The 22,186-nt window shown below is 46.8% G+C and overlaps 1 protein-coding gene across 1 annotated transcript in view; it reads right to left on the minus strand.

Annotated features, from left to right (window-relative positions):
• Window positions 1–4,834, minus strand: part of TMEM163 (transmembrane protein 163) — a 307,309-nt gene extending 302,475 nt beyond the window's left edge. The window contains exon 1 of the mRNA XM_082260950.1: window positions 4,521–4,834. Coding sequence (XP_082117076.1) covers window positions 4,521–4,701 — 181 coding nt within the window. The 5' untranslated portion in view covers window positions 4,702–4,834. The remainder of the gene's footprint in view (window positions 1–4,520) is intronic.
• Window positions 4,835–22,186: the final 17,352 nt, after the last annotated feature.

Genomic DNA, 22,186 nt, shown 5'->3' on the forward strand with positions numbered 1-22,186 from the left:
TACATTCGTAACCATGATCGTTGGACATATAACCTGTGAATCTCTATCCCAGGTCACATTATAGAGCAGTTTTGTAACTCAAGTCAGATCACAGCTGATACAATGTAACAATCGCAGATCTTCATCATATTACTGATACAATGCATCATGATGGATGGCAGGTCATGTCTATCTCAGGTCACACTGTGGAGCTGATACATTGTAAATCCAGTCAGATCACAGCTGATACAATGTAACAATCGCAGATCCTTGTCATAGGACTAGTAGACTGTAATCATGATCCTAGGACTAGGTCATAGCTTTCCCATGTAACATTATGGAGCTAAAACATTGTAAATCAAGTCAGATCAAGCTGACTGATACATTGTGATCATTATCGTAGGTCATATAATCTGTGCATGTCTCTATCCCAGGTGACATTGTAGAGCTGATACTTTGTAGCTCAAGTCCGATCACAGCCAGGGCCGGAGCTACTACTAGGCAAACTAGGCGGCTGCCTAGGGCGCACTACCACCTAGGGCGCAGCCATGGCCAGTGAAACCTTCCTCTCCTGTCACCTCCTCATCCCTGGTGGATGTCACCTTTAGAGAGGGGGGCACTTTGTATATGAAGGGGTGTGTAGGGTTAAAGGAGGGCAGTGTGTATATGAAGGGGGGTGTAGGGTTAAAGGGGGGCAGTGTGTATATGAAGGGGGTGTAGGGTTAAAGAGGGGCAGTGTGTATATGAAGAGGGGTGTAGGGTTAAAGGGGACAGTGTGTATATGAAGAGGGGGTGTAGGGTTAAAGGGGGACAGTGTGTATATGAAGGGGGGGTGTAGGGTTAAAGGGGGGCAGTGTGTATATGAAAAGGGGTGTAGGGTTAAAGGGGGGCAGTGTGTATATGAAGGGGGGTGTAGGGTTAAAGGGGGGGCAGTGTGCATATGAAGGGGGGTGCAGGGTTAAAGAGGGGCGGTGTGCATATGAAGGGGGGTGTAAGGTTAAAGGGGGACGGTGTGTATATGAAGGGGGTGTAGGGTTAAAGAGGGGCAGTGTGTATATGAAGGGGGGTGTAGGGTTAAAGGGGGGCAGTGTGTATATGAAGGGGGGTGTAGGGTTAAAGGGGGGCAGTGTGTATATGAAGGGGGGTGTAGGGTTAAAGGGGGACAGTGTGTATATGAAGGGGGGTGTAGGGTTAAAGGGGGGCAGTGTGTGAAGGGGGTGTAGGGTTAAAGGGGAGCAGTGTGTATATGAAGAGGGGGTTTAGGGTTAAAGGGGGGCAGTGTGTATATGAAGAGGGGGTGTAGGGTTAAAGGGGGGCAGTGTGTATATAAAGAGGGGGTGTAGGATTAAAGGGGGACAGTGTGTATATGAAGGGGGGTGTAGGGTTAAAGGGGGGCAGTGTGTATATGAAGAGGGGGTGTAGGATTAAAGAGGGGCAGTGTGTATATGAAGGGGGTGTAGGGTTAAAGGGGGGCAGTGTGTATATGAAGAGGGGGTGTAGGGTTAAAGGGGGGCAGTGTGTATATGAAGGGGGTGTAGGGTTAAAGGGGGGCAGTGTGTATATGAAGGGGGGTGTAGGGTTAAAGGGGGGCAGTGTGTATATGAAGGGGGTGTAGGGTTAAAGGTGGGCAGTGTGTATATGAAGGGGGGTGTAGGGTTAAAGGGGGAGCAGTGTGTATATGAAGAGGGGGTGTAGGGTTAAAGGTGGGCAGTGTGTATATGAAGGGGGGGTGTAGGGTTAAAGGGGGCAGTGTGTATATGAAGGGGTGGTGTAGGTTTAAAGGGGGGCAGTGTGTATATGAAGAGGGGGTGTAGGGTTAAAGGGGGGCAGTGTGTATATGAAGGGGGGGTGTAGGTTTAAAGGGGGGCAGTGTGTATATGAAGGGGGGTGTAGGGTTAAAGGGGGACAGTGTGTATATGAAGGGGGGTGTAGGGTTAAAGGGGGGCAGTGTGTGAAGGGGGTGTAGGGTTAAAGGGGAGCAGTGTGTATATGAAGAGGGGGTTTAGGGTTAAAGGGGGGCAGTGTGTATATGAAGAGGGGGTGTAGGGTTAAAGGGGGGCAGTGTGTATATAAAGAGGGGGTGTAGGATTAAAGGGGGACAGTGTGTATATGAAGGGGGGTGTAGGGTTAAAGGGGGGCAGTGTGTATATGAAGAGGGGGTGTAGGATTAAAGAGGGGCAGTGTGTATATGAAGGGGGTGTAGGGTTAAAGGGGGGCAGTGTGTATATGAAGAGGGGGTGTAGGGTTAAAGGGGGGCAGTGTGTATATGAAGGGGGTGTAGGGTTAAAGGGGGGCAGTGTGTATATGAAGGGGGGTGTAGGGTTAAAGGGGGGCAGTGTGTATATGAAGGGGGTGTAGGGTTAAAGGTGGGCAGTGTGTATATGAAGAGGGGGTGTAGGGTTAAAGGTGGGCAGTGTGTATATGAAGGGGGGGTGTAGGGTTAAAGGGGGCAGTGTGTATATGAAGGGGTGGTGTAGGTTTAAAGGGGGGCAGTGTGTATATGAAGAGGGGGTGTAGGGTTAAAGGGGGGCAGTGTGTATATGAAGGGGGGGTGTAGGTTTAAAGGGGGGCAGTGTGTATATGAAGAGGGGGTGTAGGGTTAAACGGGGACAGTGTGTATATGAAGAGGGGGTGTAGGGTTAAACAGGGGCAGTGTGTATATGAAGGGGGTGTAGGGTTAAAGGGGGCAGTGTGTATATGAAGGGGGGTGTAGGGTTAAAGGAGGGCGGTGTGTATATGAAGGGGGGTGTAGGGTTGTAGGGTTAAAGGGGGGCAGTGTGTATATGTAGGGGGGTAGGGTTAAAGGGGGGCAGTGTGTATATGAAGAGGGGGTGTAGGGTTAAAGGGGGGCAGTGTGTATATGAAGGGGGTGTAGGGTTAAAGAGGGGCAGTGTGTATATGAAGGGGGGTGTAGGGTTAAAGGTGGGCAGTATGTATATGAAGGGGGGTGTAGGGTTAAAGGGGGGCAGTGTGTACATGAAGGGGGTGTGTAGGGTTAAAGGGGCAGTGTGTACATGAAGAGGGGGTGTAGGGTTAAAAGGGGGCAGTGTGTATATGAAGGGGGGTGTAGGGTTAAAGGGGGCAGTGTGTATATGAAGGGGGTGTAGGGTTAAAGGGGGGCAGTGTGTATATGAAGGGGGTGTAGGGTTAAAGGGGGCAATGAGTATATGAAGGGGGTGTAGGGTTAAAGGGGGGCAGTGTGTACATGGAGGGGGTGTGTAGGGTTAAAGGGGGCAGTGTGTACATGAAGAGGGGGTGTAGGGTTAAAAGGGGGCAGTGTGTATATGAAGGGGGGTGTAGGGTTAAAGGGGGCAGTGTGTATATGAAGGGGGTGTAGGGTTAAAGGGGGGCAGTGTGTATATGAAGGGGGGTGTAGGGTTAAAGGGGGCAATGAGTATATGAAGAGGGGGTGTAGGGTTAAAGGGGGGCAGTGTGTATATGAAAAGGGGGTGTAGGGTTAAAGGGGGGCAGTGTGTGCAGGAATGGGGTGTAGTATTAAAAGGGGGCATTATGTACAGGAAAGGGGGCTATGTGTACAGTTTTTTGGGGGGGGGAGTGCAAGTAGCTGGTCTTGCCTAGTGTGCAAAATAGTCTAGCACCTGCCCTGATCACAGCTGATACAATGTAACATTTGCAAATCCCTATAATAGGACTGGTGGATTGTAATCATGGTTGTAAGCCATCCATTCTGCGAATGTCTATTACAGGTCACATTGTTTAGCTGATACATTGTAAATCAAGTAAGATCACAGCTGATACAATGTAACAATCGCAGATCTTCGTCATATTACTGATACAATGTATCATAATTGATGGCAGGTCGTGTCTATCTCAGGTCACATTGTGGAGCTGATACATTGTTACTCAAGTCAGATCACAGCTGATACAATGTAACCATCGAAGATCCTTGTCATAGGACAAGTAGACTGTAATCAGGATCCTAGGACTAGGCTGATACATTGTAGCATAATCGTAGGTCATATATATCCCAGGTTATATTATGGAGGTAATACATTGTAAATCAAGTCAGATGAAGCTGACTGATACATTGTGATCATTATCGTAGGTCATGTAATCTATGAATGTCTCTATCCCAGGTGACATTATAGGGCTGATACTTTGTAGCTCAAGTCCGATCACAGCTGATACAATGTAACGTTTGCAGATCACTATAATAGGACTGGTGGACTGTAATCATGGTCGTAAGCCATCCAACCTGCGAATGTCTCTAATAAAGGTCACATTGTTTAGCTGATACATTGTAAATCAAGTCAGATCTCAGCTGATACAATGTAACAATCGCAAATCCTTTTTAGAGGACTGCTAATCATGATCTCAGGATGATCTCAGGTCAATTAATGTGTTAATGTCTCCATGTAACAATCCCAGTTCACATTATAGAGCTGATCCATTGTCACCTCGGGTCAGATCACAGAGCTGACACTCTGATGACAGCTCACAGCCACTTCCACCCCCCCCCCCCCAAACTTGTCTGAGGGGTCCCAGAAATAACTGAATGCTGAATAAGAGAACTCACCCACCTCTGTTCTCCACCAGATCGCTGAACTCCCCACTTTCACTCATCTTCATCTGCTGGTCCATCTGGATGGGGGTCTCCAGGCTCCTGATGGGGGGCTGCCCTGGGACTGTCTGTCCGTTACAGGAGGGCTGTATGAAGCCTGGGTCCGGGGGGGTACACAGCTCACTGTCCAGGGGCTCCATGCTGCTGATGGCTGGATGGGGAATGTGGCACCTAGCTGAGAAGTCAGGCTGGCTCTGTACACTGGATGCAGCTGCTGGAGGAGGACTAGGACGTGCCCAGAGCTGTCAGTGCAGTCTCATGACAGAAAGAGAGAGAGAGCGCGAGAGAGGGGGGGAGCAAAGAGAGAGAGAGAGAGAGAGAGGGGGGGGAAAGGGCAGAGAGAGAGAGAGAGAGAGAGAGCAGAGAGAGAGGAAAGAGCAGAGAGAGAGGAAAAAGCAGAGAGGAAAGATCAGAGAGAGAGAGGAAAGATCAGAGAGAGAGAGAGAGGGGGGGGGGAAAGAGCAGAGAGAGAGAAAAGAGCAGAGAGAGAGAGATAGGAAAGAGCAGAGAGAGAGAGAGAGAGAGAGAGGAAAGAGCAGAGAGAGAGGAAAGATCAGAGAGAGAGAGAGAGAGAGAGGAAAGATCAGAGAGAGAGAGAGGAAAGAGCGGAGAGAGAGATAGGAAAGAGCAGAGAGAGAGAGGAAAGAGCGGAGAGAGAGAGAGGAAAGATCAGAAAGAGAGAGAGAGAGGAAAGAGCAGAGAGAGAGAGAGAGAGAGGAAAAAGCAGAGAGAGAGAGAGAGAGAGAGAGAGAGAGAGAGAGAGAGAGGAAAGAGCAGAGAGAGAGAGAAAGAGCAGAAAGAGAGAGAGAGAGGAGCAAAGAGAGGGAGAGGTAAGAGCAAAGAGAGAGAGAGGGGGGGGAGAGAGAGGTAAGAGCAAAGAGAGAGAGAGGAAAGAGCAGAGAGAGAGGGGGCGGGGAGAGAGAGGTAAGAGCAAAGAGAGAGAGAGAGGGGGAAGAGAGAGAGAGAGAGAGAGAGAGAGAGAGGGGTAAGAGCAAAGAGAGAGAGAGGAAAGAGCAAATAGAGAGAGAGAGAGAGAGAGAGAGAGAGGAAAGAGCAGAGAGAGAGAGGGGGGGGAGAGAGAGAGGTAAGAGCAAAGAGAGAGAGAGGGGGAGGGAGAGAGAGGGGTAAGAGCAAAGAGAGAGAGGGGGGGAGAGAGAAGAGCAGAGAGAGGGGGGGAGAGAGAGGAAAGAGCAGAGAGAGAGAGAGGAAAGAGCAGAGAGAGAGAGAGAGGTAAGAGCAAAGAGAGAGAGAGGGAGGGGGAGAGAGAGAGGTAAGAGCAAAGAGAGAGAGAGGGGGAGCAGAGAGAGAGAGAGGGGGGAGAGAGAAGAGCAGAGAGAGGGGGGAGAGAGAGAGAGAGGAAAGAGCAGAGAGAGAGAGAGAGGAAAGAGCAAATAGAGAGAGAGAGAGATAGAGGGAGGAAAGAGCAGAGAGAGAGAGAGATGGGGGAGAGAGAGAGAGAGAGAGGTAAGAGCAAAGAGAGAGAGAGGGGGAGAGAGAGAGGTAAGAGCAAAGAGAGAGGGGGGGGGGCAGAGAGAGGGGGAGAGAGAGAGAGGTAATAGCAAAGAGAGAGAGAGAGAGGGGGGGAGAAGAGCAGAGAGAGAAGAGAGGGAGGAGAGAGCAAAGGGAGAGAGGGGGAGAGAAGAGAGAGAGGGGGAGAGAAAGAGGGAGGAGAGAGAGAGGGGTAAAAGCAAAGAGAGAGAAAGGGGGGAAGAGCAAAGAGAGAGAGAGAGAAGAGGGATGAGAGAGCAAAGAGAGAGGAGAGAAAGAGGGGGGAGCAAAGAGGAAAGAGCGAGAGAGAGGAAAGAGAGCAAGGAGAGAGAGAGGGTGGGGAGAGAGGAGAGAGCAAATAGAGATAGAGGAGAGAGAGCAGAGAGGAAAGAGAGAGAGAGATGTGTGTGTGAGAGAGAGAGAGCAGAGGAAGGGAGAGGGAGAACTCCAGCCAGGGAGAGAAAGCGGAGAGAGTTGCACCCAGGGAGAGCAGAACTCTAACACTGCCTCTGCTGAAAGACTCTTCCTGCCTCCCTCCAGCCCCTCTCAGTGCACCCACTGCACCAGAATCACTCCATCCACTAGGGGGTCCCATACACAGACAATGGGGGTCACCTCCACCCCCTATTACAGGACACACAGCATCCCTCTAAGAAGGGGATCTCCATGGATCATCCAATCTGCCAGGAAGGGAAGCTGGATGTGGGATCATTATGGGAAGGCAGATGAGAATTGTGTTAGTGAATATCTCCAAGGGGAATGCCCTAAGTAACAGGAGGCAGCTGGTGGGTGCCATAATTACTGAGATACCCCCTCCCCCTCTCTATTAGGACAGATATGACGGGATTCAGGCTGTAGGTATGGAGCACATTTATACTGGGGCGATTTTAGAGTTAAAATCATTTGTAGGTCATTTACCATTCTTTGAAAAGACAATATTTATGGATTTTCCTTATTATATACTTATAGTGTATACTTATAGCAACAGAAGACCTCCCCAACTAAGATACCCCCCCCCCCCGAAGAAAAAAATCCCCTCCAGCAACAACAGATTTCCCAGCAGCCAGCATCAGTAGACCCTCCAGCACACCCCAGCACCCCTTGCTATTATAATCAATCAGTTCTGGAGGTGCCAGAACTGCATTCCCGCCTCAGCGTTTTGAATTGCGAGCAGATTTGCCTCCATTCTGCCCATGATTTCAAAACGCCCAGATGCCAGATGTGAATGACAAATTGCGGAACGCACATTTCATTTGAATGGCACCTAAAATAACGGTGCGGTTCTGCCGCGATTGTCGCACAATAATTTGAGCTGTAATCGCAGCAAACCACATCACATGAAGCTTTTCGCCCCCACAAAAGTCAAGGAGCTTCTTTTGGACGACATACTTCCCGGGATGCGGTATCCTGCAATCGCAGTGCGAATTATCGTGCGACAATTGCGGCAGAACCACACAGCGATTTTGGGTGGCATTCAAATAAATGGCACCCCAAATGTGCGTTCTGAGATTTGCCATTCACACCTGGGTGTTTTAAAATCGCGGGCAGAGTCATGTTTTAAAATGCCGAGGTGTAAATTCAGCTTTAATGTCCGCAATGTCAAGCACTTATTGGTCAGTGCAGCCATGTGACTTTGTTCACCAGTAAGCTGTGACACAAAATTTGAAATGGGGGGGCAGGAACTTTATGGTTGGTTGTCTCCAAAAAGGTTAGTGATCCTTCCTCTTGCCCACTCTAAGGTCTCTTTGTCTTCCATACTTTCCTGACCTTGATCTATGTCAAAGTTCTCATTTATCCACATCATGGTATAATCAGTAGTAGTTGACCACATTCAGGGCAGCCATCGGGGGGGACAGCCCATACACATGTAGGTGCCCGGGCGATCCGAGGGGCCCCGGCCGCCCAGGCCCCAGCCAACGAGACCGAGTTGTTGCTGCTGTAGTAACTAGCAATTACTAAAGCAGGGCGGCTGCAGACTAAGCTGATGCAGCTGAAGGGATATCTCTTTGCTGGATTGCGCTGTCTCTGCTGAAAATATGAGGCTGTCTCTTTGCTGGATTGGGAGGCCTTTTTGCTGAATATATGAGGCCATCTCTTTACTGGATTGGGATGTGTCTTTGCTGAATATATTAGGCCGTCTCTTTACTAGATCGGGATGTCTCTTTATTGGATTGGGATGTCTCTTTGCTGAATATATGAGGTCGTCTCTTTGCTGGATTGGGATGTCTCTTTGCTGAATATATGAGGTTGTCTCTTTGCTGAATATATGGGGATGTCTCTTTGCTGGATTGGGATGTCTCTTTGCTGAATATATGGGGATGTCTCTTTGCTGGATTGGATTCATTTTCATGTATTAGGTTGTAAAAGTGTTGAAATAGAAGTGGGTGCACTGAAGGACTCGGTGGGATGGCCAGTGGGTGAATTTGGTGGGGTGGTCAGAGGGCGGCCCCTGCGGAATGTTGGTGGTCAGGCCCGGAGGGGCCCAGGCCTAAAGCTGTGTAAGGGGCCCCGACATTTCTAATGGCTGCCCTGCTCACATTCAACTGGACTTGTCCAGTAATGCTGATTGTGTTTCATAGCTTACCAACCCACTTCCAACTAGAACTGAAGTGGTGGCAAAACGTCTTCCACATTGCAGAACAAGCCTTGTCCTTGACCAATCTTGTCCCTTTACTTTCTTGGCTTGGCCAGCCCAAGGGAGAGGAAGTTATCCTTTAAAGCCTTCCTCTTTAAGGCTGGGTTCACATATGTGTGAATTGGATGCAGGTTTTCCTGCATCCAATACGCAGGACATACGAGTGTGCCCGGCTCGCAATGGAGCCAGTTCTCACAGGTCCGGGGGCAGCTGGGGGTCTGCATTCCAAAAGGGTCCTTTGCGTCTTTGGGTTCGGTTCAAGGTGCGAATTCAGGCAAGAATTTGGACCTGATTCGCACCGTTTTTTTTTTTTTTTAAATTGCGCACACTCATGGAATGGCGCCAAACTACGGTACTTAAGGTTTTACTAAACCCAGGAGCCTGCAGTCACTATATCTGGTCTTCCACAGTACACAGAACATGGAAATGCAATTTTTTAGTAAATATTAACAGATAATACCTTTTCTCATCAGCAGTATATAGCAGTCTTGTGACTTGTATCAGTTTCTAGTAAAGCTTGGAGGAGGAGTTTTCATTCTCCCCTGATCCTCTGTCTGTCAGTGCTGATTGGCCCTGTGCTGATCACATGAACTCTCCCAAGAGAAAAAAAATCTCTCTAGCAATACACACCAAACTGAGCATGTGCAGCCCGTCCCCTGGCTCTGTATATATCAGGTTTTTTTTTTTTTTTGGAGACAGTGAAAGAAGAGGAGGATCAGAGAAGACAGAATCAAACAGCCTTTATACACAATGCAGAGTTTTAACCCCTTAGGTTCCACAGTGAGTATAACAAGCATGCTTTACTGCATATACACATTATTTTACCGTTGTGGGTTTAGTAACACTTTAAAAAAAATCCATAGGTAATGCTTTAAAAAATTCTACAGGTTACCAAGGAGCTTTAGTGGTAGAATTATTGCTTTCGCTCAGATGTTCGCGGCGATACCTCAGATGTGTGGAGCGAACACCATTTACATATGTGGGTGTGACCTATGCATGCATTCAATACTGCGCACGAGCAATAGGGGATGGGGGCGCCTAAAAAAAAAAATGTAATTTATTTTATTACATTTTATTTGTACACTGTCCCTTTGAAAAAAAATGCTTTTCCCACCAACAAGTTCGTTTTCCAACCTATACAGCAGGGATCCTCAAACTACGGCCCTCCAGCTGTTGTGGAACTACACTTCCCATGAGCCATTGTAAAACTCTGATATTCACAGACATGACTACAGCATGATGGGAATTGTAGTTCCTGAACAACTGGAGGGCCATAGTTTGAAGACACCTGCTATACAGTATGTTATCCTCTAACGTGGTGGGATTGGGCCCCCCCTATAGGTTGATTGTTACTTTAGTCATGTAATTTTTAGTTATGTAATTTACTGTGTCGTTGGTTTTAACTGTTTGTATGTTTTTAAAATTACAAATAAAATATGTTTAAAAAAAAATAAAAATTTGATCACTTTTATTGTTATCGCTAAACGTCCCATGTGATAATAATGCAGCATTACAGGTCCTCTTTATGGAGAGGTCGGGGGTCTAAAAGACTCCAAATCTCTCCTCTTCCCCTAAATTATTTTTTTTATGACCTTTTGCTTTAAAAAATGAAATAAAAAGGCTTTGTTTACATTGGCCAGGACCGGTGGTGACGTCATTCCGTTGCTCCGATCCTCCTAGGTGATAGTGAACCTTGGCACCCCAAATGTTTTGGAACTATATTTCCCATGATGCTCAACTACACTACAGAGTGCATGAGCATCATGGGAAATGTAGTACCAAAACATCTGGGGTGCCAAGGTTCGCCATCACTGTCCTAGACCATCTTTCCTTCGCTCATCTCTATGCCTAGCTGCCGCCAGCTCTGAATAGGTTTTCGGGCTTCCCGACCTGCCAGGCCAAGCCCAAAAACCACTGGAAAGCAGTGGGAGGGGCAACCCCTCTCAACGCTTCTAAAAGTGACCCAGCAATGAATCCGCCGCTCGGACCACTTTTATTAGAAAGATTGGCGCCTGAGGGAAAAAAAATGGTACCTAATTATGGCATCTAGCTGCTGCCATAATCCGGTATTTACCATCAAATTCATGACGTATCTCCCAGTTAGGCGGTCGGCAATTGGTAGAAGTACTTGAGGCATGCCATTTGTTACACAGTTACAATGGTCTCCTTTGGTCTAATCCAGGCATGTCCAACCTGCGGCCCGGGGGCCGCATGTGGCCAGGAACCACAGGCAATGCGGCCCACTGCCCCCTGACAATTCTTTTTTTTTGCTGGGCAGGAAGGAAAGCGGGTCAGGGGCACGGCCACAGCGGCTTCCAGCTAACTGTAGGCAGAGGCTGCCCCGGAAGGGATCATCCTCTAGTTGTGTTAAATTAGTGCTGGGGGGGGGGGGGCGTGGCAGTGCGGGAAGGGCGCGGCAGCGTTTTATTACTTATATACCTTAACTATAGTATATATTTTATATGCAGCCCGAGAAAATTTCTCTACACTCAATGTGGCCCAGAGAAGCCAAAAGGTTGGACACCCATGGTCTAATCCATACCTCCCAACTTTTTGAGATGAGAACGAGGGACATCTATTAGTAACAGTATGCAGGCCTAGGACACACCCCCTGCCACACCCCCTTAGAGCAGAATTATACAAAAAATTGTTTGGTTAAACCATCAAGTGCTTCTTTTTACCACTGCTAGTCCTTTATATTGGCTTTTGAAATTTACAAATGTAGCAATTTAGAAATTGGATGAAGGTTTAGAGCCGGTTCACACTATTACGACTTGCCAGGCGACTTGGTCAGCCTGGCAAGTCGCACACCGTCGGGTCCATTGAGTAGTACAGGACCCGTTCTAATAGGAGCGACACAAGTCGCTCCGACTTAGAAAAAGGTTCCTGTACTACTTCAGGGCGACCTGGAGGCGACTTGCATAGACATTCATTATATGAAGTCCGTGCAAGTCACGCCGAAGTCGTGCTGCACGCGACTTCACAGGTCGCCCCCGAAGTCGGAGCGACCTAATGTGAACGGGGGCTTAGCACTGGGAGACACTTTTGGAAAGATAAAAAGTGCATTTTTTATACAACTATATAGATCAGAACCAAATGAGAGGCAAATGAGGAGGAAAGAGGGACAGAGGGATTTTCTTCCAAATCAGGGACAGTTCCTCGGAATCAGGGATGATTGGGAGCTATGTTTATGTAACTATGCATATACCATACCTGTAGGATCCCTCTAGCACAAGGGTCTTCAAACTATGGCCCTTCAGTCGTTCAGGAACTACAATTCCCATCATCTAGTCATGTCTGTGAATGTCAGAGTTTTACAATGCCTCATGAGATGTGTAGTTCCACAGGGACCGAAGTTTGAGGATCCGTAGCTTGAGGATCCCTGCTCTAGAAGCTGGATCACCACTAATACAGTGATCTCCACCAGCTTCCAGGTGCCATGCCGAGCGGCTACCAGTGCTGTATCTTGGCCTAGGCCAACAAGGCCCAGGCCTAGGGCAGCACTTTGCAGGGGGGGCAGCAAAAAAGCTGATGGGGCTGCACTGATATGCTGCCCTGATGGGCACTGATATGTTGCACTGATGGGCACTGATAGACTGCACTGATGGCCACTGATGAGGCAGGACTGATAAGCTGCACTGATAGGGCTGCACTGATAAGGCAGCACTGATATGATGCACTGATAGGCTGCACTAATGGGCACTGAGAGGCTGCACTGGTGGCCACTGATGGGGCTGTACTGATGGCCACTGATGAGGCCACACTGATATGCTGCACTGATGAGGCCAAACTGATATGCTGCACTGAAGAGGCCAAACTGATATGCTGCACTGATGAGGCCACACTGATATGCTGCACTGATGAGGCTACACTGATAGGCAGTAATGAGGCTGCACTGATGGACATTGATGAAGATGAACTTATGGGAACTGATGAGGCTGCACTGATGGGCACTGATAGACTGTGGTCTGTGGTTTACAGATGACAGGGCGGGTCATAAACAGGAAAGGGTGTGGCCTTTACAGGAAGAGGGGGTCATATTTAAATTAGGAATGCCCAAGTTTAGTCTGGCCTAGGGCAGCACAAAACCTAAATACACCACTGGCGGCTACCCTGCTGTTTGCTGAACGCAGAAGGTTGCCCACTCTACACGGGTCCCATTCAGAGATTGCTTTGCATTTTCTCAATGAATGCAAAGTGTTCTCTAACTGAACAAGGTGGAGAAGCCCTGTGCAGGGAAGTTAGTGGCTCAATGAAATGGTAAATAAAACCGGAGCTCAATCAACCCCAATAATACAGATAAATAGCAAATATAAATGAACACATAAATGCAAGGTAATAATGGCATCAAATAAATATTGAATATTTTGGGGTATTTTTTCATTTTTTTATTAATTTATTTATCTGTACTAGTCACAGTCTTTTGCCAATTACACAGTTGTATCCGTTTATCTACTGTGCATTTTCATCACCTTATCATTTTTAGATCAGACCATATCTTCCTTTTTTTTGGATCTGATCAGTCATTAGCACTCTGCACTTTAGCTCATTGTCACTTTTTTCTTTATAGTGACCTCTTTATTATTGCTTTTTATTGTTGAATATTTATTGTGGTTCACTTTATTAGCACTATTTGCACAGTGCACTTTACCACATCACTTCTATATATATATTCAATATTTATTTGATGCCATTGTTACCTTGCATTTATGTGTTCATTTATATTTGCTATTTATCTGTTTTATTGGGGTTGATTGAGCGCCGGTTTTATTTACTATTTTATTTGCTTTTTTGTATGTGGTGACACTACTAAGAATTGGCTGCTAATCTCTGGTCCCTAACTACGCTCTATACCTTTATCTATTTTATTACATCTGGTATATGGTCAAGCGCATAGGTTTTTCTTACTTTCATAGTGGCTCAATGGGTTTCTGGCAGATTAACAGAAGGCATTATTCTGTATTAGCAGAATTTAACCACTTGCTGACTGCTCACAGTAATTCTACTGCGACAGTGCGGCTCCCCTGGGTCCAGCGACGTAGACCTACGTCGCTGGATTCCTAGTGATTTTGCCGGCGCCAGAGAAGGAGAGGCGCCGATTGGCGCCTCACTTCCCCGATCGTCGGGGAAAGTGTGAGAAGACCCGCCTGCTTATGTAAACAAAGCAGGCGGATCTTCTCAGTGACAGCAAAGCTGAACCTGCGATCTCTGTCTGTGTCACAGAACCCCACCCCCCCCCACCCCACATGTCAGTAAGCATGAGGCTCACATTTAACCCTTTGATCACCCATAGGGTTAACCCCTTCCCTGCCAGTGTCATTATTACAGTAACAGCGCATATTTATAGCACTGATTACTGTAGTAATGTCACTGATCCCCCCCAAAAGTGTCAAAAATGTCAGTTAAGGGTCAAATCTGTCCGCCGCAATGTCACAGTCCCGCAAAAAATCACAGATCGCTGCCATTACTAGGAAAAAAAAAACAATGAAAATGACATAAATCTTTCCCTTAGTTAGTAAACTTATAAGTTTTGCGCAAACCAATCAAAATACGCTTCTTGCGATTTTTTTTTTTTTTACCAAAAATATGTAGCAGAAAACAAATTGGTCTAAAATGTTAAAAAATTTTGATTTTTGAGAATGTCATATAGCAGAATGTGAAAAATATAGTTTTTGTTTTTTTTTCAAAATTGTTGCTCTTTTTTTTGTTTATAGCACAAAAATTAAAAATCGCACAGGTGATCAAATACCACCAACAGAAAGCTCTATTTGTGGGAAATAAAGGACATTAATTTTATTTGGGTACAGTGTCGCACGACCGTGCAATTGTCCGTTAAAATAATGCAGTGCTGAATTGCGAAATAGGGCCTGGTCAGGAAGGGGGTCATATCTTCCTGTCTTAAAGTGGTTAAAGGGATAAGGTATTGCAGAAATGTAGTGGATATGTTTTATTTTGCCCCGACATACAATGTAAATATAAAGTAACTGTACATGATCACCTGAAAAACTGAAATGAAAGGCAAAATATTTGTGTATAGATATAAAAATATATGTAAATACCTTTTTTTCCCTTTTTTATAAGTGATCATATTCCCTCTGTTCTCAGCTGCATACAGGATGGGGGGGGAGAAAAGCAGCAGCACACTGGGTGAATGGCTGTGCAGGGAGGGTGTGTCAGGACAAGTCTGATTATTAGAGGAGAGCAGGTGAGATCCCAGTACAGCTAGAAAACTGACCACGCTGTGCTCTCCTGCTTAGTGTGGTCATTTTTTTTTAATAGGAAAGCAAAGGTACTGGCAAGAATTTCACACAAAGGAAGCAATACAAAGAGAACAGGAGACTTTCCCATACAAGTACATGATGCAGCAGACGCATATTAGGAATGTGCAATGCTGGGGTAACAAACACTTTAGCTAGAATTTTAACCCTTTGGTGCTGAATACCGCCGGCCCTTTAAGGGGTTTAGAACACTGGAATGTGGGGCGGGGCTTATGGCATTGTGACCGCCGTGATTGGCGCATGCTCTCAGCACAGTTCTATTGGCGCTATTGCACGCAAATGCAGCTTCTCAAGGCCCGGCCGCCAAGAGGCCGCATATTTGCGTGCGCTCGGCGCTGACAGTTTAGGATTTGCTAGTAACTTCACCTGCCTACATTTTTGGATTAACTGATCATTCTGGCATGTTGTTTTTACTGAAAGTAACCATTGCTTATAGATTATTTTGTAGTACAGGGGCGTAACTACAGGGTTTGCAGGGGTTGCAATTGCAACCAGGCCCCATGCTCCAGGGGGCCTGTGCAGCTCCCCTGTACACCTGGATAGGAGGTGCGGCGGGGCAGCATGTAGAGAAATCACTGTCCTCCTTTTTCCTGTTGTAGCTGCAGGAGGAAAATGGAGGAGATTGGTTCCTCTGTATGCTGCCCCCGCCACTCCTCTTATCCAGTTCACTTGTGTTCTGCTGTCTCTGGGCCCCTGTGTGCTCCCCTCCCCCCCACTGTGCTCCCTCCCCTCTCCTGCCGGCTGCTGCAGGGGATGTGTCACAATAGAGAACCAGGAAGGGGTCGGTGAATATATAATTTACCAGCTCCTTCCTTTTCTGAATGGGCAGAGTCATAGTCAGTGATATGGTAAAAATATAAAATAAAATTATAAAAAATAATACAATAAAATACCAAAAAATAAAAACTACTGACACCAGTGGGGGAACTTCCAGGATCGCAAATGTCACACTTGCGACCGGGCCCTGGCATTCCACCACCGTGGGGTGGCCCCAAGATGGCAGGAAGGGGGCTCAATGCATAACTTGTGAAAGGGCCCCACAACGAGAGTAAAGGGCCCCAGGATCAGTGGGAAGAGCCCCAGGCTTGAATGGAAGGGCCCCGGCCAGGCGTGCGGGGGGGGGGCCCTTCATGGTTTCTTGCACCGGGGCCCTGCAGGTTCTAGTTACGCCTCTGCTATAGGATGTTCAATTCGGCTGGGCTTGTAACCGTATCTCCATAAGAATCTGCTGTGCTCAGCCTGCAAATAGAAAAAAATAAAAGTCTGTCTTAAAATAGTGCCGAGCAGATCCAGACGTGTTTATTTATTTCTCAGCATTTAAATAAACTATCTCACCAAGTTAGAGGAATAATTAGTGAGCTGCAGCTGTGCCAGTTATATTATCTAACCAGAAGCATGCAAGCTCTGTGCCCAATTCAGAACACCTAAGTGGTGCCAAGGGAGACTGTTGTACACGTTGCAGTTTTGTAGAACAATTATTGGTTCTAGAGCCAAATAATGAGATAAGTGTGATTTATTTTTAATCTTCTTAGCCTGTCTGTATTAGATATCAACCCCAGTGAGGACAAGGAGGAATTCTTAGACACCCAGATAGTGCAGGAAAAGAAACCTGTAAAGACGACTCTTGTAGGCTTGATTGCTTTTCCATATTTTCCTTGATGTATTAAATGTTGAGATTTTCAGAATTGCTACTAGAGGAAGATCAGCATTTGACTCACTTAGCCTCCTTACTTACGCTGCTTATAGGTCTAGGCGGCGAGGCCTTTGACAACGTCTTGGTACGACGAAACGCGACAGGCAAGCCAGCCCACGTGCAGTCACGCCTCCAGCCGCGGCCTTTATGCATACATGCCTTGTTTCAAGCAAATGTCATCTCCAACTGCAGTAAGGAAACAGCTGTACTACCAAAGAACGCAGGCAAGCCAATTCTGAGTCATGTTTGACCCCAGTGTTAAGTACCAGCCATGCAGTACCACCGAGACATCCGGGATATCCCTAATGCCTGATGACCCAGTCTGGAGGTATTGCTGTGCTGAGATTTGATTAAGGCTGTTTGTTCACAGCCTTCAGGTGAGAGGCTAGAACTACTTGTGGAGGATATCACCCCAAATGTGAGCACCTTAACATATGGAGCACTGTGCACTTTTTCTGGGAGTTTCTATCTTGGACATTATTTTCCCCCTTTTCAGTCATTGATTGTGCAATTTTACAAGGACATTGAAGTGTTTTATACATTGATTTTATTCATTGATTTTTATTGACCATTTTAGCGCTGCACTTTTATATTATTGTCCTTACTTACGGTGCCTTGAAAAAGTATTCACACCCCTTGAAATTTTTCACATTTTGTCATGTTACATCAGGGGAGGACTGGGCCAGGGGGGCAATTGCCCCCTGTGCCACTTTGATGCCCCATAAAAAGGCTGCACCACTCCTGCCACAGACATGCCTAAAGGATTCCTGGAGAAGAGAAGTAAAAAGTCCCTGCCGCTGACCTACTGAATGCGGGATGAAGACTAGAGCAGAGCGCAGGCCTCCTCCCCCAGCATGGATGGTGTAAACTGTGTCTAAGCAGAGGTCGGTTCCATGCCCCACTGGAAACTCTCCTCCTCTAGCCCCTAGCTAGCCATGACTGAGCTGTCCGAACCATCCCCTGCTGGCCAGGTCGGAGTAGAGAGTACCTGGAGCGGAGCGTCAGCCTGGAATGGTGGTCAGGAGGAGACCGGGAAAAGGGGGAGTGGGAGGGGGGCGGAATTGCTGCACCGTGGGTCTCTGGTTTGTATTTGCCCCATGGACCGAGAGTCGCCAGTCAGCCCCTGTGTTACATCCAAAAACATAAGTGTATTTTTGGGGATTTTATGTGCTAGATCAGCCTTTCTCAACCTTTTAAACACAAAGGAATCCTTGAAATAAATTTCTGGTCTGGGGGAACCCCTGCTAAAAATGAAAAATCTACAACTCATTGACACATTAGTGTAACAATATATCATAAAAGTGCAGCGCTAAAAGTATCAATATTCACAAAAATGATATAAAGAGTGTCCAAATTAATGAAAACCAATATTCACAATATTGTGTGTAGAAAAGAAAGTGTCCAAATGAATAAGTCCCACAAAAACTGGTGTAGGGTAAGAATAAATCCGCATGCAGAATATTCCAAAGGGGGGATTCTTTCCCGTGACACCAAGGGTATGTGAAGGAGGGGAACACCTCTGTGGTTGGATATAGTAAGCAGCTTACCAGATTTCCGTGGCTGCTCAAATTAATGAGTCAGCCTCTCCCGGCTAATAATCAAACCACTGTAGGTCAGATATTACGTGATTACTTTTTCAAATAGAAGGAACCGCCTCTTGAGATGTGTGGAGGAATCGATGTAATAAGAAGATATATGGGATTGTCACTCCTCAGTATTTTCCATTGGTCATAAATGAATATGTGGAGAAAAAAGCGAGGCCCATAGCGTAATCCCGTATAAACTTGTAACAATATTTATTAAAAAGACATACTCACAATGTACCGAATAATGACAGGCATATCACAAGCTGAACATGGGGTAAAGGTGCGGCGTCCCGCAAAAATCCCAGGCAGAAAACAGAAAAGGCCGGCTACTTCCAGGGGGCGTGTGGACGTTGCGTCTGGAGTCGCCAACGTTTCGTCATCAAAAGACGTCGTCTGGGCGAAAATCTGGTAAGCTGCTTACTATATCCAACCACAGAGGTGTTTCCCTCCTTCACATACCCTTGGTGTCACGGGAAAGAATCCCCCCTTTGGAATATTCTGCATGCGGATTTATTTTTACCCTACACCAGTTTTTGTGGGACTTATTCATTTGGACACTTTCTTTTCTACACACAATATTGTGAATATTGGTTTTCATTCATTTGGACACTCTTTATATCATTTTTGTGAATATTGATACTTTTAGCTCTTCACTTTTATGATATATTGTTCTTTAGAGTCACTGTTAGTTGATTTTGTGTTGGCTGCTGATACTTTTATTTTTTCACTCATCACACTAGCGCGGAAATTTTCTATATTTTTTTGCACATTAGTGTAACAGTCAGTGGGAAGAATGCTCCTTACTCTTGTCATCATTGGGAAGAATTCCCCCATTACTGATAACTAAAAGGAACAATGGTGTCATTGGGAACTTATCTGAGAGGCAGAAATTGTCAATTGCTCAAGGAACCCCTAACAACCTCTGGACAAACCCTGGTTGAGAAACCCTGTGCTAGACCAACACAAAGTGGCACATAATTGTGAAGTAGAAGGAAAATGATAAATAGTTTTCCAAATTTTTTACAAATATGTGAAAAGTGTGGCGTGCATTTGTATTCACCCCCTGTGTCAAAACTTTGTATAACCCTTTCCCTGCAATTACAGCTGCAAGTCTTTTTGGGGATGTCTCTACCAGCTTTGCACATCTAGAGAGGGACATTTTTGCCCATTCTTCTTTGCAAAATAGCTCAAGCTCTGTCAGATTGGATGGAGAGCGTCTGTGATGAGCGTCTGTGATCAGCAATTTTCAAGTCTTGCCACAGATTCTCAATTGGATTTAGATCTGGACTTTGACTGGGTTATTCTAACACATGAATATGCTTTGATCTAAACCATTCCATTGTAGCTCTGGCTGTATGTTTAGGGTCGTTGTCCTGGTGGAAGGTGAACCTCTGCCCCAGTCTCAAGTCTTTTCCACTCTAACAAGTTTTCTTCTAAGATTGCCCTGTATTTGGCTCCATCCATCTTCCCATCAACTCTGACCAACTTCCCTGTTCTTGCTGAAGAAAATGGTGTACTCAGGGTGATGTGCAGTATTAGTTTTTCTGCCACACATAGCGTTTTGCTTTTAGGCCAAAAAGTTCAATTTTGGTCTCGTCTGACCAGAGCACCCTCTTCCACATGTTTGCTGTGTCCCCCACATGACTTATTTCAAACTGCAAACAGGACTTCTTATGGCTTTCTTTTAACAATGGCTTTCTTCTTGCCACTCTTCCATAAAGGCCAGATTTGTGGAGTGCATGACTAATAGTTGTCCCGTGTACAGATTCTCCCACGTGAGCTGTGGATCTCTGCAGCTCCTCCATACTATGGGCCTCTTGGCTGCTTCTCTGATTAATGCTCTCCTTGCCCGGTCTGTCAGTTTAGGTGGACGGCCATGTCTTGGTAGGTTTGCAGTTGTGCCATACTCTTTCTGTTTTCAGATGATGGATTGAACAGTGCTCCGTGAGATGTTCAAAGCTTGGGATATTTTTTATAACCTAACAATATCGGAAATTTATCAGGATCTTTTCTGATAAGGCCAAACCTTTCTCAGATCTGACCAAGAAGGGCAGCGATTCCCACAATTGGAAGCCTGCTGCCATCCAAGCTTTCGAGGCCCTCAAATCTGCTTTCGCTTCGGCTCCCATTCTGTCTCATCCCAATCCTCCTTTGTCCTAGAGGTGGATGCATCTGAGATGGGAGTAGGAGCCCTCCTGTCTCAGCATCGGACACCTGATGGACCTTTACTTCCTTGTGGGTTCTACTGTAAGAAGCTGTCTCCAGCTGAATGCAATTATGAGATTGGAGAGCTTTTGGCCATTATCCTGGCTCTCAAAGAGTGGAGACACTTGCTCCAAGGTTCTGTGCTTCCAGTTCTCATTCTCACTGATCATAAGAATCTGACGTATCTCTCAGAGGCCAAGAGGCTCACACCCTGTCAGGCCTTATTCTTGTCTCGTTTTAACTATGTGATATCCTATTTGCCCGGCTCCAAGAATGTTAAGGCTGATGCCTTGTCTCGTCAGTATTCTGAGTTTTCCAGGGAGGACTCCGTGCCGACACCGGTCATACCTTCAGATCATATAATGGCTGCCATCTGCACCAACTTAACTTCTCCTCTTGGGGAACAGATCTTGGCTGCCCAGCCTGATGCTCCCACTGAGAGATCTGCTGGAAATTGTTTTGTACCTGAAGGTTTGCGCATCAGACTGTTGTGCACATACCACAATTCCAAGACTGCTAGCCATCCTCGTAAGGACCAGATGTCCTGGGCTATTTCCCGTCAGTTCTGGTGGCCATCTCTCCGCACTGATGTTGCTGCATATGTGATGTGGCTACTTATTCGGTCTGTGCCCAGAACAATTCTCCTTGGCACCTTCCCTTGGGCCTACTGCATTCCATTCCCAATGGGGATCGTCCCTGGTCTCACCTGGCCATGGATTTTTTTGGGGAACTTCCAGCGTCTCAAGGTTACACGGTTATCCTCATGGTTGTTGACCGGTTCTCCAAAATGTGCCACTGTGTTCCGTTTAAGAGGCTACCTGCTGCTCAGGAGCTTGCCTCAGTGTTTGCCAGGGAGGTCTTCCGTTTACACGGGTTGCCTAAGGAGATTGTCTCGGACCGTGGGAGCCAGTTTGTCTCCAGGTTCTGGCGCTTCTTTTGCTCCCAGTTGGGTATTTGACTCTCCTTCTCCTCGGCCTACCATCTGCAGTCCAATGGTGCTACTGAGCGTTCCAACCAAGCTCTGGAGCAATTTCTCCGCTGCTATATCTCTAACCAGCAGGACAATTGGGTTGATCTGCTACCCTGGGTGGAGTTTGCCAGGAACTCTGCCATCAACTGGTCTTCCGGAATGTCTCCATTCATGGCCCATTATGGGTTCCAACCCGCTGTGTTGCCCGAATCATCTCACCACAGGACATCCTGGCTGTGGAGGATCATCTTTGTGCTCTCTGTTCCTCTTGTGTGCAGATTCAAGAGTCTTTATGGGTCTCTGCACAGCGTCAGAAGCTCCAGGCAGACTGGAGACATTTATCTGCTCTATTGTACCAGGACGGGGAGAGGGTGTGGTTGTCGACCTGTAAGCTCAACCTCATGGTGCCAACTCCAAAACTGCCACCCTGTTTTTTTGGGCCTTTTTTGCATCCTCTGTAAGGTGAACCCAGTGGCCTGTGACGTTGGTCTTCACCCTGGCATGCGTATCTCCAATGTCTTTCACGTGTCACTTTTGAAGCCACTGGTTTGCAATCGCTATACTTCTTCACTTTCTTGCCCTCGTCCCATTCCTGTTGGCAATCATGAGGAGTATGAGGTTACCAGCATCTTGGATTCTTGTCTTTTCCGAGGTCAGGTTCAATACCTGGTGCACTGGAAGGGTTATGGTCCTGAGGAGCGCTCCTGGGTTTCTCCACTGATGTTCATGCTCCCACCCTTCTCCACGCTTTCCATGCTCACTTTCCTCAA

This window comes from Pelophylax lessonae, assembly GCF_965119305.1.
Source record: "Pelophylax lessonae genome assembly, chromosome: 6".
Lineage (NCBI taxonomy): Eukaryota > Metazoa > Chordata > Amphibia > Anura > Ranidae > Pelophylax > Pelophylax lessonae.